This window comes from Glandiceps talaboti, chromosome 8 (assembly GCF_964340395.1).
Source record: "Glandiceps talaboti chromosome 8, keGlaTala1.1, whole genome shotgun sequence".
Taxonomy (NCBI): domain Eukaryota; kingdom Metazoa; phylum Hemichordata; class Enteropneusta; family Spengelidae; genus Glandiceps; species Glandiceps talaboti.
In genome coordinates, this window is record NC_135556.1 from 27,445,725 (window position 1) to 27,463,590 (window position 17,866).

The 17,866-nt window shown below is 35.0% G+C and overlaps 1 protein-coding gene across 1 annotated transcript; it reads right to left on the reverse strand.

Moving 5' to 3' along the window:
- Window positions 1–597: 597 nt before the first annotated feature.
- Window positions 598–17,535, reverse strand: LOC144438461 (sodium-coupled neutral amino acid transporter 7-like). Its single transcript, XM_078127490.1, has 7 exons — window positions 16,952–17,535; window positions 15,787–15,985; window positions 14,162–14,300; window positions 12,801–12,954; window positions 7,416–7,678; window positions 5,387–5,586; window positions 598–4,567 (listed from the first exon to the last, which is right to left on the reverse strand). Exons 1-7 carry the CDS (start codon window positions 17,234–17,236, stop codon window positions 4,377–4,379), a joined length of 1,431 nt encoding a protein of 476 aa, XP_077983616.1. The 5' UTR covers window positions 17,237–17,535; the 3' UTR covers window positions 598–4,376.
- Between the last annotated feature and the right edge of the window lie 331 nt (window positions 17,536–17,866).

Genomic DNA, 17,866 nt, shown 5'->3' on the forward strand with positions numbered 1-17,866 from the left:
CATGAAAAGAAATATTTTATATTAAGTCACATGTGTGTAAACCTCATCACTGCACATCCTTGTTAAAATGTTGGGAAGGTTATGAACATTTATATACTTAATTTCCCAATACATATACTGCTGCCAAGTTTTATTGAAAAGTGAAAGGGTTGCTAGTCATTGCAGGCCATACAGATTGTTATAAAGACAAACTTGGATGTAAAGGGGGCATTTTATTCATGTCCCCCTCCAAAAAATGCCAGTGGAAATGTTGGGTAGCAATTCCCACTCTACCTAAATGCTGGTGTTGTTTTTTTAATACAGTCTAAAATGGGCAACATGTATTCTATTAGTAGAATAGAAATTGATACTGGACTTGATAGTTATTATGAGGCAAGTTCCCTTGTTTGGATTTGAAGTGAGACCAAAATAGCTTTCATCTGAATCTCTCAGATGTCTTCAGCATAATACATTCTATTATTCAACTTGAAATTCCACTTATCACACACAACACATATAATAGTAGTCACACAGTAGCAATGCATGTATTACAAAACAATGCAATGTAACAGTATAAAACATACACCATAGAAAAACCATTTCTTTGTTTCACTTATTTATTACTGAAATTTTAAAAGTTTTGTTCCATCTAGTGGTACATCAATAAAATGAGAAACAGCCTCTGAAATGCAATTAGCGATTTTTTAATTTAAAATTGATAACAGCTGACTCATCAAGCAATGCTAGTCACATCATAACACATTATAGATTCTTGTAATTCTAACAAAATTTACATTCTGCTCATTGAAAGGCTGGATTCCAAATTATTTTGCATAAAGTGCACATTACATCTATTATCATCATGCTTTCTTATAGTTAATAGCATGATAGCTTTATGTTTATTTTGCCTTAAATACACAGTAAAATAATGATAATACCTCTTAAAATGACCCCTGACATGTAAAGATCTCAAGGTCTTATACTAGTGCCACAAAACTCATTACAAATAGTTTGACATCGTTTACATTGTAGGGTCTTCAAAAGTGGGTATAAAATCGATTCAACTAATCTTCTCTGCATTGTTATAGCCATTTCAAATGGATTAAATACATGTACAGCTGTGATATTCTAATATAGTGGTAACATTACAATGTGTGTTACTCTCACGGTATATAACTTACTCGTACATCTTTAAATGTAAATGCAAAATATGTAAATCCTCAAAATCCTAGTAAATCCTCAAAATCCTTCATTTTAAGTGTGTCTTTTCTTTTTAAAAGTTTACATGAACAAGCCTTCAATTGAAGACATGGTTCCCAACTTGTAGGTTTTATGGCAAACTTATTGTGTAAATCTGAATGGTGTCTTGAGATACAAAACTTCATAATTTCTTGACCAATTGCATTTGTTGACTTTGAATATGGAGAGTAAACACAAAGGTCAAGATATGGAAAGAAAGCTGATCTTTCTGTTATAGACATTTAAATGGATCAAGTCTTTGTTTATTCAACTTCTTGTGTTAACATAAAAAAATAAATTTGGTCATTTCACCTTGAAAACATTTGTCAAGGTCAAAGGTCAATGTCCCATTAGAAAGTTCATCATTGTTAATGTGAGGGTAGATAACAGGCAAAATGTGCTTGTGTATCACAAACACGGTTGCCATTTTGCTATTCAGTTTAAGGTTGTAAAATTAAGTGACGTGTATGCCTCACATAGTAAAAACCAAGACATGATTAAAATATCACCATCATCTGAAACATTTGATTAAAAAGCTATGAAGATAACCCATATTTGGCTATTTGAAGACTTTCAAGGTCAAAGGTCAGGGTCATAAAAGAAAGCTCATATTTGATAATATGGGTGTAGGGACTTGAATGGAATCACTACATATTACACCTCCAAACTTATGATGCATATTGTGAAATTTAACAACACATATGGCCGCCATTCAACCATCATAAAACAAAGTGACATGCATGTGTCTCACAAAGTATGTTAACTTTATACCAGGTTTGGTTGAAATCAGTTGGTGCATGCCAGAGATATGCGGGTGAACGCACGGGTACGGCCAGACAGAACCCAACGTACAAGTCCCTTCTGCTGGGCAGTGCTCGTCGGGGAACTAAACAGGTTGAGATGGATAATTTATGTAGGGAATTATCTCTGAATATGATTATTAGACATGAAATATACATTGCACTAAAGTTTTAAAAATTGTGTCTTGACAAAAATATTTGGTTGTATGTAAATTCATTGCAAAAGAAATACACTTTTTATCTGACAATACAACACAATTACAAAGTGCAAATACCCAGACATAGATCATTACTTCTAGTCTGGGTGCTCAAGGGAATATGTACTAGTCTACTACATGGAGTTCAAAATTCTAATTTTGAAAAAAGACAAAATATTATAAAGTTTCAACACTACGAGTGCTATTTAGAATACAATTTTCTACAATATTTTGATTCTTTTCCAGAGATGTTGTACAGGCTGTGTTTATCAACATTTGAGTTCTCGATAATATATCATAGTTTTGGAATTCATTCTTAAAACCTTTTTTGCTAATGAATTCTGTTTAGAACAAAATGACCTAGCATTCGAAAAAGCCCCCCCCTTTTTTTTTTTTTTTTAGTTTTGTTACATTTTTGTTACAAAAGATGGACATGGTGAACCTCAAATGTTGCATTAGTTGATCATTTTCTTGAAACAGTTCAACTATGCTGCAATTAAGAATAACCATAGTACTTCGTCATTCTTGATTAATATCACCAATAAACCGGGTCAATAACATCCACACAAAACATATATTCCATGATAATTAGCTTATGACTAAATGTCTTGATTGTTCACTACTATGGTTGCCATTCTTTATGGCAGTATAGATTTATTTCCAGCCAATGGGGCGTACCCGATGACAAAGTAACTCCTTCCTTCTATAGCATGTATGAACCTATGTATATTTTGTCTTGAACCTAGCATGAATGAACATAGTTCAGCTGTGCTAATAAATGTGTGTTCATGCAATCTCAAACATGTTAATCTTGGTGCCATTGATAAGTAGGTGAGAAATACCCCATGGTGCTATTGATAAGTAGGTGAGAAATACCCCATGGTGCTATTGATAAGTAGGTGAGAAATACCCCCTGGTGCCATTGATAAGTAGGTGAGAAATACCCCCTGGTGCCATTGAAGTAGGTGAGAAATACCCCCCCCCCCCTCCATTGAGACCTAGGTGTTAACTAACACATAACAGACTAAATGATTTCATGACATCAATAAAACTATATAACTTGCACTCTGACTTGAGACAGGATGCTCTTTGCATCTAATAATTACAGTTTTGATTCAAAACGCACACCTCTGGTGCAATCATTATGAATTGAACAATTTCCTGGCTAGACACCAAAGGGCACATCCTTACTGAATATCAAAACAATCGGCAGAGTGTTTTTTGGGTTTAAGTTGTCAACACACACACACGCACACACACACACACACACACAGACAGATACTTTAGCATGCCTATAGCATTACTGAACCTAAAAAGGTCATGTGTGGTAAAAATATATAGTGAATGTGACATGGGATAGCCTACCAGAGATTTGAATGAAGTTTGTACACTAAATTAATTTCTTCAATGTTTTGAGCATTGCATGTATGTAGTTTAGAATACTAGTAGAAGAGATATTCACCTAACAAGTCATAGCGTTGCATAGTCTGTGGTATAGCCTGTATCTACTGGAATTATTTTTGTAAACTCCGCACTGTCACTCCAATATCTCACCTGTTTAAATATTTTATGTACTTATGTGGTCCATGGAAGTATAATGGGTTACACTTCCATGTGTGATCACATCTCCAAAGGAGCAATTTATAGATAATCTTTTCTATCAACAACTAGATGGTATTACACATGGAGGTAGAGTTCTTAGTACCTTCATGGCATTACATTATGTAAAGGTATTGTAGACTGGCTACTGTTCACATTTTCTTATGTTCAGAATAAGCCTTGCATGCATATACCAAGTTTTTGTAATGTGTCTGAACTTTGTCAAGATAAAAAAGTATGACACCCTAGCCCAACAGTAATAAGTTATTCTGCTAGATGTGTGGCAGGCTGGCATTTGTGACTTTTTAATCAAAAATACAGGCTGTGGTTGGCAGGTACATAATGAGCACCGGGTGTGGCTACTTTAAAATCCCTGATAAATGCCGAATAGGCAGATTTTTGATGATGGACTGGACATCAAGAGCCACATGAGGCATTTTGTATTGTAGATGACATGACATGACAAGTACAAATCACTTTTTAATATAAGAATTGTATGAGATATGTGTACGTGACTTATATCTATCTAATGGGCTACTGGGCATATTTTTTCTCCTTAAATTTATGCACAAGGCGGGCCTGATATGGTCCTGGTTTCTAGATCACGAATATCATCCATAATAGCTAAAGTAAGACTCTCTCCAAACACAAACGCACCTAGTACCGTGAAAAAGAACCCTATAACTGTCAAACAATTGTTCTTGATGTTACTCTCAGTCACTTCTAAGACTCCCGCTTTAAATAAACATATCCCTGTAAAACAAGTACATAAATCAAGTTAAGTTTACATGTATCTCCAGAATATCCTAGTTACTGTCTTGTGTGAAAAGAATATCTATAAATTGCTGGGAGTTTCCCAGAGAAGTACATGTATTTAACAATGTGTACCAAAACATTTGTACACTGGCAGACAAATTTTATCTTGCAGACACTATAAGTAAGTTAAGAATCTAAGGATATGTACATGTAAATGTTTGCATACTGAATGGTATTGTATTATTGCCTAGTACTTGTTGCCATGGAAACCTAACTATTTGTGGCGCTTGCTCATGTTATGTACATGTATATATATTTCAATGTTGTTCTCAATTTGATGAATGACAGTGTTTAGTTATGCAACTATCTATGACTGACTACTGGGGTAGTAAGTGATTTTTCAGGAATACAGTTCTTATCAAAATCTATCGCATTTAAAATTTAATTTAAATATGTAACTTCACATCAAGAGAAATAATTAAGACTCTTCTTTATAAAAGTCTAATTGAGAAAAGTGGGTGATTATTTTATTGTTCCATGTTGGCATCAGCTAATAACTTGCTCAGTACAGCTGTAAAATAGACGGTGAAGTGGCTTACTGACTACACATGCATGAATATCAGTTTGTATATGTTGCACGTGTTATGATCTGGAGCTCTGCTGGGAAGCTAAATGACAAATGATCTTACACCCTACCCTGCATCTTTTCAATTAACCACTTGAAATAAGTTGGTGGTACAGAGCTTCCCTAAATATAAATTTCAAAGTTGTTCACTATTTTTTTGTAAAATACCTTTTGTGCATCTTTTTACTTACCTGGATAGAATAGAATAAAAGCAGCAGCTAGGCAGCCTATGACTGATATAACCAACTCAATATCTGGTATAAACAAGGCTAACAGCAAAGTTGCAACAAACCATATCAAGGTGTGCGAGATACGGAAGACTCTCTCCTTGTAGTGAACAAAGAACAGACACATACCACCCATAGAAGACATAATGCCATGCAATGCCGCCCTGTAAAAAATTAAAAGTAACTGTTGTTAGAACAGTTTGAATATCTTTGGATATAATAACACTGTTGGGTTCTTATTAAATCTATACAATCAAATACTTCCAAGGTAATATTCATGCTGCTAGTATATATCGTTGAATGGTGTAGAAGTTCAGCATTAAGAAATTGGCTTATGTCACTTACTGTTGAATGGTCTGATAAATTTGTCTCACAGCTTAGGTCAAAACCAATCAGTGCAATCTAGCATCTTAAATCTAGAATTGTACATGTATTACTATTTCATATCACAATGGAGGTAAAATACTACCCACAGTTACTACAATGCCACATGGTGAATTAATCAGAAAATGTGATTGGGTGATCCTGTTACATAATACTACATCATAATATTTCACTGAATGCTGGAAACTACTGACATCTCTTTCACAAACACGGTCCATTTGATATAAAAAATAATTGTTATCTATTTTCTATTGCACACTTTATCAATTTGAAAGTAAAATACTGAATTAATCCCATTAAGTTGCGATGAGATTGACTCACAAGATAATACAACAGCAAAGTGAATAAGCAACACAGAAATGTAAAAAGTACCTTCCAATAATTTCAACATTGGTATTAACAAAAAATCATCAAGATTAATACAGAAATATAGTACAGTACATATATAACCAAAGACCCTACATGAAAAGATGCATTTCTGTCAGCATTTCACAGAGGGAATCTCGCTTCTACCAATGTCGTCACGTCTGCAATAATCAAGGCTTAAAAAATACTGTTATCTCATTACCTATATGTAACTGTCTCAGTCAGTAGTTGGTATCACACAGCCATTTTGAATCACAAATGTTATTGTTTTATCGTTTTTCACTCAAAATTTTGGGCATTTGTAGGTCCAATTTTACTTGTGTACGATCTATGATACCTTCCAACAAAATTCAATACTGTAACAGCAAATTGCTGGTTACTGTTCCCTGGCTCTGTTTGATACAACCACACAAAAACTAACAAGAAACTGTACATGTACATTAGTACAACTAAACTAATAAAGACATGGTGTGGTGTGGTGTGGTGTGTGTGTGTGTGTGTGTGTGTGTGTGTGTGTGTGTGTGTGTGTGAGCATGCGCATGACTTATACTCAAAAATTGCCAGAGCAATTGCCTTGGTATTTGGTGGTACATTACTTGTGGTATCTAGTTGGGAAAGTGTTCAAAGCAACATGATCGCATCATGTGTGTAATTTGGGTAAAACAATGCCATTTTTGGTCAAAAAACAAAAGTTATGAAAAGTACAAATTACAAGGGCATTTCATCCAAGTTGAATCAAAATTACCGAAAAAAGACTGATATACGTAAGATACGAGGTCCTAAAATGACAAAATATTGAGACGTGTGAGTAATATACATACAAACTTTCCACTGTAACTCAACAGTGGACATATCGATCGATATTCTTTTCATTGGAAATTGATACAATGTTATGACATTCTGGCTGGTTGTCTCTAAAAGTAACGTTGCCAAAAATCAAAATGCAGCGCAGATGTAAATAAAGACAATTGCAAGAAAAATTATCCTGTTTAAGCATTTCCTTGATTCATGAAGATTAATACATTGACACAATAATGTGGCCTGACGCAATACATAATGTACTGTCGGTGCTTTGCAGAAAAGGAAACAAATAGGCACCATTTCGTTCTGCAGTGGTAGAATGCGCAGTTTTCTGTTTGTTTCTATGTGGTTGTATTGATCAGAACCAGTGAACAGGCACCTATAACATGCTGTAGTGGTATTGACGTCAGTACAGAGATGAACACAGAAATATAAAACATACCTTCCAACAAAATTCAATATTGGTATTGAAGTAAGCACTGAGATGGAAATCATAAACCTTGCTATCGTTACAGAGATGTCCTTTGCATCATAGGATTGTAGTAAATCACTCTTGACCTTATCCCCAAATGTCAAGTATCCAAATATACCAGTCAGCAGGTAAACAACAAAACACAATGACAGTGACAAAGCTGTTACTTTACTGAATGTTTTCATGGAGCGGTCTTGTAGTGTTGCATACACTGGAACTGCACTTAAATGACACTACAAAAGTGAAGAAAAACACAGACAAATTACACATAACATGGAGAACAATGTAGAAATATATTTATTAACACATATTGAATGTGAACGAATCTTTGTAGAAGACACATCCCCAACAACAAATGCAAACACTGAAGGTACTTTTGAACTATTTAAGTCAAAGATGTCACTAAATTTGAAGGGTAACAAGACACAGCTCTATGGAAGTCAAGATGGTTAAATTTCCTTAATTTAATACTTTCCTTAACAAAATAACTGAATAAATATTTACAAAACAGCCCGAATGGAAATATGTATATATTAAAAGTTTTCAAAACCAGACATGCACAATCTCGGCTTTCTATTTTAATTTCAACAATTAGTGGATATGCCAGTCTAATAATAATAATAATAATAATAATAATAATAATCTTTATTTATACTGGATAGTTCTTTAAGCATATAAACACTTGTCTCCCAAGAAGTCCAGTGAGGGCCATCCCTCATGGGTTCAGTGTTAAGAATAAGTTTATTAAAGGGGATTCAAAATACTTTCATTCACTATTGCTATTTTGCTAGATGACATATTCGTGAAACATATTCTGGTTTTAAAAATTTAACAAGCGACCTATCGGTCAGAATAGCTCCACTGTTTTTTTTTTATTTTATTTTTTATTTTGGTAACATGTAGAAGTGGTTCAGTTCTTCAGCTCTTCACTATGCAGTTTTGTTTTAGCGATGTAATAAAGTGGTTAGTGGTTTCATATGATGTCTCACTATAAAACACATTTTACACAGAAAGTTGGTAATGTATTGTACTTTTATACCATAGTCACCATTTTATAACAAAAATCTACTGTTATGAAAAATTGCACAAAATCTCAGGAAAAAAATGACTGGGAAATGCACACAAGAGGATTTTGAGGTTGGCTATAAATAATTCCAGTGTCTTACAGCTTTAATGATGAATGAAATAAACTAGGGATCTAAAATAATTTTGAGGCAATTCGAATTTCAATTTTCTAACAAATTTACCAAGTCAACAACATTCAACTTGTACTAGTTGTAGTAGATATAACATCGTCTGATATTTTAATTTACGGAGCTTCTTGTGACCGGCACCTGTCAGCAGATTCGGCCAATTTTTTTTCATCATTCCATTGTATTTAAACCATGTACTTGACATTTCACAACATTTATAATTCTCAACAAAATACCTCAACATGCCTCACCTCGCTCATACTCAAAGCAGTTCCGGTATGATCACTGACTAGTCGTACTTGCATACGGAGTACTCTGGGACTCGATTCTGACAATTGTCCCTACTATTTGTTTAGAGTCAAGTCAGCAATATAGACTCGTGCACCGCCTGTCGTATGTAAGCAGGACTAACCACTGACATGACCAGAGAGAACCTTTTCGGATTTACATGTAAAACGGGGAAAGATACGAAAAACATAATGGAAAGTCTGAAGCCAAATTAAAGTTTTAATTATTTTAATTATTTTTACTTGCCAAATATTTGCAATTTGGAAATGGCAAAAGACACATTCATGTCGTTTAAACTGTCGGCCAATAAACAAAGTTTGGTCGATTCACAGTCGGCAGTGAGAATGCTCTTGCATAACTTCAACCGCATGCCTAGGCATGCCTTCCTTACGTGAGTCGTCTTCATTCTGGTTCACTGTCACTCCAAATTGAACGACAATATAGAATTAATCACAAGTTACATGTTGTCGGAAAACATCAAACTTTTATAGTGGGTCTGAAGTGTGATTTTAGTGAGTACCAAGAACGTGTCCTGTGTTACTACTTGCTGTGGAAAATCGCCTGGTCAAACAAGGTCAGCTTCAGCTTCTGGTCAAATCAGTCGTTTTCTACCGAAAATTCTTGAACGGAGCGTTACACAACGATCCTACTAAATTTACTTGCCATAGTTATTTGAAACACATAAAAATCCATCTTTTTGTGAAATTTGTAAAACTTTCCGGTCCGTAAATTTGTAAAACTATGAGCGAAAAACCGGGTCGAAGTTTTAGGGCCTCAAGAATGCGTCCCGAATTCGTCGGAAAATCAGTATTCCTAAATGTAATTCCAAAATTTGTTTTGCTGGTACGAAAGAAGAGATGTCAGTTGAGGTTTAGGCGTTTACAGTATCTAAAATGGTGGACTCTAGTGAAAGTTATGGCGAGTTGAAAATACCCAAAAATAAGGCCCGTGAGCAGCCATTCAAAGTGTAATGGTCGCAAACTGAAGGATAGATGTATGCAAATAAGGATGTTGTGGACTGGTTGATTATGTAGAAGGGGTGCAGAATTTGGATTTGAAGTTTACAACCCTGTTTCGAACACACGCTTGTCATTTGGCTGCATAATGCATAGAATTATGACTATGGCACATATTACATTGCTTGTTTGACGTCAATAGTGTCTTTTGAAAAGTGACAGTTTACTTAAAGTCTCGTGGTCTGATTTCCAATATGGCGTCGGTCATAATGCTCATTAACATATTAATTTTTTTTTTCAAATTACAAAAAAAAAAATCATCAAAAATAGAAAAGAAGACTTGAAATTAACAAATCTAAGTAAGCTACCCTCTGTGCATCAACACACCAGATATCAAAGCAATCTGACAAGTAGTATTTGAGGAGATGATGAAAATATCATTTTTGAAAAAAAAATCATAAAAAATTGAAAATGGCACAGATCAACTTGGCATGAACAAATCTGAATAGCCTCCTCCCAGGACATGCACACCAAATATTGAAGTATTCTGGCTGTTACTTTCGGAGAAGATGATGAAAATAAAAAAAGTTGACGGACACCTATGATTCACCTATACCTCTATACTCTATACTCACCTATACCTAAAGCTACGCTTTCAGCTTTCGCTGACAGCGGAGCTAAAAAAGTGTCTGCAAACACCTTAAAATGACAGTTTTTCAGTCAGTTCCTATTGGTTTTACTTTGAGAGTTTTCAGGTATTTCTGATCCCACCACTGATGATCATGCCATTTTGTAACGTCATAGAGAGAATAATTTAGCATTCAGGCTATGACGAGCATAGTCTATACGTGACTAAAACTCAACAACATTGTGAAAAAAATGCATCGTTGATGGTTGTAATAGATATCAGTGGACCATTTACCCACACTACCTTGCTAATGTCAATTTGAAGTTTCCATATATGTCCTCCCATATTTTTTAAATGAGCAAAATAAATGAAAACGGCTAGACTCGATATACATGTATAATTGTAATTTCGGGGTATTTCATATATTTAATATTTTTTATTCAAATATTCACGGAAAACTACAAGAAGATGTATCATGACATGCAGCACCTCAATATTTTTGTCCCATAATATGTACGCTAATTGATTCGATTTGCTCTGATCATATGGAAGCACGCTTCGAGTCATTGCATCTAAATAGCACTAAGTACCACTCTAAAGGCGAGGTTTATATAACTTACTTGCCAAATTTAGATAAAAATGATGTAAACAAAAGGAGGTTTATTAACTGGACTTTATTATCAGCAGAATTATGAAATTTCGCGAGTCTCACATTTTCATTTAATGACGAGTCTAAAAAAATTGCATGTATTCCCTTGTTGCAATGGCACATCATACAACAATCCAATATTCATTCGAAGAATTTTGTTAAGAATCATGGTATCAGAAGTATACAGTTTAGGAAACCAACAAATCAAATATCAAGATGTGTTCATGATATTCTATATGATTGGACAATATTGACGCCAGCAATCAAGGTCATGACCCAATGCATGGTTATGAGCGAGAGCCTGCAACTAGATCGGAGCCATGTTCGCTCCAATTTCTGTTTGTTTTGAAGTTAGAGACATTACTTCTGTAAGAATTTTGCAATATATCTAATTGATAAATATGGATTATATGGATAAATTCAAGCCAAGTGTGGTCTCCGAGTCCATAGGTACACTATTCAGCTTTGATCAGGGAAGGGTGCTACTGCATGGTGCGGCTGCGACGACTTCTGCAAAACAAAACTATTGCCTTGACAACACTACCTCCCAACTACCGATAATTAAATACCCCTAATAATTATCACTTGTACACCATGACCAAAAACACGCAATAAATTGAGTCCCCAACAAGTCGATGAGACCTACATGTACTTCTGTTCAGTCCGAATGCAAGTTTCTGAGGTTTTATGTGGGTCCCAGAGTACTGCGCTCTAGACAGCCCTGGTCGAAAATAATACATGTAAATTCGGTGTCACAAGCAAAGCATTTGACAATACAACTTTATTACAAGACCACAACAAAAACTGTGAAACATTTACAGGTCACTGTCATTCCATATATAGACAAAAAAATTAGGCTGGCATCATTTTTTGTCTTGCCAAGGTAGTAAAGGCCTACACCGCAAAACCATTGAACTTTAGTAGCAATCAACTTCTGGGATGGGAAAAAAATCGGCAATTAGAACATCATGCTTGGTTCGAATGATTATTTTTTGGGTCAATACATTCTAGTTATCATTAGAGGCATTTTGATATTGACTTGTAACAGTAGTTGAGCTCCTAGTTTTATAGAGGTCCATGTTGCTAATATTGTACGACACATCACCTACATAAAAAGCCAAATCAATCTATTGAACATGGTAAAATCATCATTGAAAGAAGATTCATCACTCTCAGATCAATTCTGATGAGTATCAAAGTCAGAATTCCTACTGTCTGCCATTGCTTACTATACAAACTGGCATCAAACCGTCCCCTCTATAATAATGTCAAAATCTCCAAAGGGAGAATAGGCAGTACAACTGTAAATTCATGGCTGTTTGGGTCACTGCTGATTGCCAGTTTTAACTTTTTCTTACTTATCATGCAATTTTGAATGGTTAGCTTTGCATGTACTGGTTAAGACTCAAGTTATTAAGAGATATATAAAGAACATTTTTCAAGGTTGTGGTAGGGGGCATTTTGAATCACCTTTAAATAATGAGTGAATCTATGAGGTATAGGACACTACAATAGTTCACAAGTTGCTTTTCCTTTCTTCTAGTGGTCTGAGCTTTCTGCAACCCTAAGCATGATTGGGGAAATGCTACCAACAACAAACATAATCTATGTTGTCTAAAAACATAAGAACCACTAGCTTACCTGAAATGCGAAGCAGATAACAGGAATAACTGCAAACATATCCAACCAACTTGTCGGATGACTGTCAAGTTGTTTTGGTGGGGTGTAATTGCCTGAGAAGTACTGGAAGACAACTATAATGACCACATAAATAGTGGCAAGGACTCCAAATAGACTGAAAAGAAGAACAAGAGGGTGAAAAGTTCAAAGAGGAACATTTTGTAACTTTCTCAGGTGTATTGCAGAGAACTTTTCCATTACAAGTGTTCTCCCAAGTTTTGAAAACAGTATTGGTCAGTTGTTGACATTTGTATACATTAATAATCATACTGTAAATCGATGCATGCAGGTAGTAACAATTAACATAATATAATTGACTAATTATAGCCTAAAACATAGCATCAATGGCATAAAACAACTGCAACTTTATTGCTTATATTAATCCAGTTGCCTATCAAACCCTGTTGTTACCTTTACCATATACACCATACCATCATGTAGTTGTTGGTATGAGCACAGTCTTGTTGCTTGGCATATTTGAATTCACCTTCTGGATGCTTATCCACTTGCCTAACCATCCTTGTTATCTTTGTGATATACACAATCACATATACACACATTATTTGGCTGTTGCTATGGGTGTGATTTTGTTGCTAGAGATATTTGCACATATTTTTTGAATGTTTATTCACATGTCCATTCCTGTCGTCTTTGCAATAGACAACATCATTTGGCTGTTGCTATGGGCATTGTCTTGTTACTAGGGATGTTTGCATACATTTTTTGAATGTTTATTCACTTGACTATTAGATGATATTATTTTTGCAAAATATATTAGCACTTGGCTGTTGCTAAGGGCGTGGTCTTGTTACTAGGGATGTTTACATACTTTTTTTGAATGTTTATTCACTTGACTATTAGATGATATTATTTTTGCAAAATATATTAGCATTTGGCTGTTGCTAAGGGCGTGGTCATGGTTGCCTGGGCAACTGTCTCAAAATGTTTTGAACAACATCTACAGCATAACACTTCTGGACACATCTGACCACATTTTGGCCCATCAACCAAGTTCTTTTTGAGATATAAAATTTAGACCAAAATTCACATATTTACTCCCAATTTGCATATAATCTGCTTATGAGATTATCACATGCTTATTAGTTCTTTGTTACATATCCCCAAATACATCCCCATTAAATTTCAGCCCAATCTGTCCAGTAGTTTTGGAATATCTACACACCCCTAAGAATGTTCCCACCAATTTTCAGGTCAATCTGCCGAGTAATTTTGGAGTTTAAATTTTTTGGACCAATATCATGGTTTTTTTTTGCCATGTTTAGTTTTATTGGATGTACAGTACATACATGTAGCACTCTTACCTTGAGTATTTTAGGAAGTCAATTTTTGCAGGAAAACATAGCGGTAATATAAAGAGCACTGCCACTACTGTAAGTGTAAATTTTCTATTGTAATACCAGTATTCACAGAAATCATTGCCATGGTGGATAAATTCAAATACTGCAAATGAAAAAGAAAACATGACTTGCAAGCATGATTCAACATCTATTCAATTTATTCAAAGAAAAACAAAATATCACCTTCAGTGATTTTGCTGATATTTTGCTGATATTTCTTGATCCTTATATTTCATTAATTATATGCTGAATACTTCACCACAAATATTGAAAAGCATATTTATTATTGAGAATAATCTCATTATTTGGAACTCAATAGAGACATTGTAAACAGTACCAATGGCATTATAGCACACCTGCACAGTTAAAAATGTTTATCCACATACTGATCCATCCTAGATATAGGTATTCATTTGCTGAATGATTATCTGGTTGCCTATCCAGCCATGTTGTTATCTTTGCAATATACACAATCATTTGCTTTGGGCGTAGTCATGTTGTTAGACATATTTGCATACATTTTTTGCATGTTTGTTCACTTGTCTATGAATCCCTGATGTTATCTTTGTGATATACATCATCATATGGCTGTTGCTACGGGGTGGTCTTGTCGCTAGGTAAATTTGCATACATTTTTTGAATGTTTATTTATTTTAGCAAACTATACTGGCATTTGGTTGTTGCTAAGGGAGTGGTCATGGTTGCTAAGGCCAATTGTGTCAAATAATCTTGTCTTTTTGACCAAAATTCATATTTTTACACCTAATTTGTATATCGCTGATGACATCATTATATGTTTAATATTTCTTCATCTATACACCTCCCAAATGCATCCCATGAAATTTCAGCCCAATTTACTCAGTACTTTTGGAAATTTTGACCAAAAAGACACATTTTTAGCTCTAATTTGCATGTTATTGATGGAATCATCATGTCATGAACAAATCCTAATCTATACATCCCTAAGCATATTCTCACCAAATCTTTAATAGTGCCCAGTTGTTTTTGACCAAAAATGACATTTTTTGACTGAAATCACACACCTGTGATGTGATCATTTTGCTTTGAACAATTTCCCAACTAGACACCAAAAGTAATGTTCCCACTAAATACAAGGCAATCGGTCTGGCGATTTTTGAGTTTAAGTCATCCACACACACACACACACACACACACACACACACACCATGCCTAAAGCACTATTGAACCTTATCTGATCAGTTCGGATGCGTTAATTAACAAAATTACTATCATGTTTAAATCACTAGAAAGTTTGACCACTAATTACCACTGTCAGATACGATAACTTTTTATAAGTAATATTTTCAGTGAATATATCTTTTTGCTTATTTGATGAAAAAACATGTCCCAATTGTACGTTTAAGGGAGACCATTGAGGACTAAAGAACCAGTATACCAGATCAAGCTTTGATAAAACATGGTATCTTCCCCATACCTCTATGGATAAAACTACCAATATTTTGTGATGACAGTAGTGGATAGTATCGTAATCACTCTCTGCCAAACTTTGATAAGACTCTACTACAAGACAATGACAGGATTGGAGAGGGTAATCCAAGCTTGCTCACCTTTATCCAGCTGATCAGCAATGATTATAAGGTATGTGATACAGGCTCCAAAAGCATAAAACAATACAGTGATTTGACATCCAACATGGACAGCTTTACCACATAGTGATGCCACAGCATTCTCATAAGTATTAGTTCCATGGACATCAGAACAAAATGCTAACACCAATAAGGCAATACAGGCAAATATTACTAACACCTGGAAAAAGAGAATTAAGTTTAAGTTCTGAATAACAAACTAAAACATCAAGCTTGCAGCACAATTATATTTATAGCTGGTCTATACGTCAACAAGATTATTATTTTGCTTTGGTGGAGCTACATGCAGTCAACTACAATGTACTATAAACCCTGAAAGTTTTGTTATAGACTTATTTTTGTTTATTTCGCTGGAAAACAAAATATGAAACATTGGTAGTATCTAAAATGCCTTCTTGTACATGCACACAGTGTATCATATCAGTCTGGTAATTAGTGAAAATAGAGCCAATGGCATTGTACTAGCGCAACTGTAAAATGTATGATATTAAAAAAAAATGTTTATCCACATGCCAATCCATATTTGTTACCCATGCAATGTGCACCATTATTTGACTGTTGCTATGCATATTTGCAAACATTTTTTAATGTTTATTCACTTGCTTATCCAACAAAGTCGTTACCTTGGTAAATTATAGACATTTGATTGTTGCTCTGGGTGTGGTGCTATTGCTTTGCACATGCATACTTTTTTTGAATGTTTATTAATTTGCCTGCCCATTCCAGTTGTTACTTTTGCAATATGATGAACCATTCTCCAAGACAATCTTCATCTCTTTGTACCTCTACGAATGATTACTATAAATAAGAACTAACTCTATAATGTAGTTTGTAAGACTGTTTATGTTTGCAGACTATGGCAGTGTAGGCACTTTTAGGTACCAAATGTATGACCATCGTCGCATCGACAGATCTAAATGTACATGTAAATGTATGATACAGTTATAAAAATATTAGATGTACTGTTGTACAGAAATGTATCAACATACACCCTTCTACTCCCATGATCTGATTCGTTATTATTTCCCCATAATCTACACGGGAAATCAAAATTCAAAATCCCCATGCATGCAATCGCCTGCCCTTAGCTTACCCCTCGCTCCCTCCCTCCCTCTCACTGACTTACCGTTTGTAATAGCACACTAACGGCAATCCCACCAGCAGCAGCATAAGCATAGGGAAAATTTAGAACACCAGCTCCAAGACACGCATTGACTATGATGAAAACTGCCCCGAGAATACTGTTTCTATTTGTGTTAGGAGCTTGCGTCGCCTGTGGTGTAGACGCCGTAGATGTTTCTATACTATCAAGTCCATTAGATTCAAGCCAACTACTTGCATCACCACGACCCGAATTGTCAAATAGTAGCGGTGTCGTCTCTGGTCGGGATGATTTCACTTGCACTGACATTGTTTACGCCGAAGTTATCAGTCTAGTCTTGACCTTGCTATCAACATGTGGATTCAATCATAACCTTAGGCTTTGTGAATAAAATATTTTCAGATGACGCCGCACTGGGTTTGTTCAGGGTTTGTTATACAGATCTGTGAATGAGGTGTTTTCTAGAAACTGATGTTAAAATCGAATCAATACTCTTTGTGTAGAAAACAACATGTGACTGACATTCTATCAAGTCATTTCGTGTGATCGCGTAGAATGAGAATGAAGATGAATGGCTGGCAGCAATGGTCATTCGAGGTCGTCATGTGGGAGTTCTCCGTCACATGACTATGATTTGACACGATGACGTATTTTACATTGCTTGACCTCAAAAACGCAGAGAGGGCGCTAGCTAGTCAGGGTTAGATGTCACCTTCATGTGTCACCTTCGTTTTTGTTTACATCGGTTAAACAATTTCCATATTCTACAGATTCATGTCTGGCTTCCTGGTTCGAGTAAGAAACTCGCTTTGAAAAACTAATTCTATATTATCATAGCCACTCTTTATTTTTCTTTCTTTTTTTTACTGATTCATGATTTTGAAACTAATTAATTATTAGTATTTTTTTTATATACTCATGCTATTACCTATCATTCAC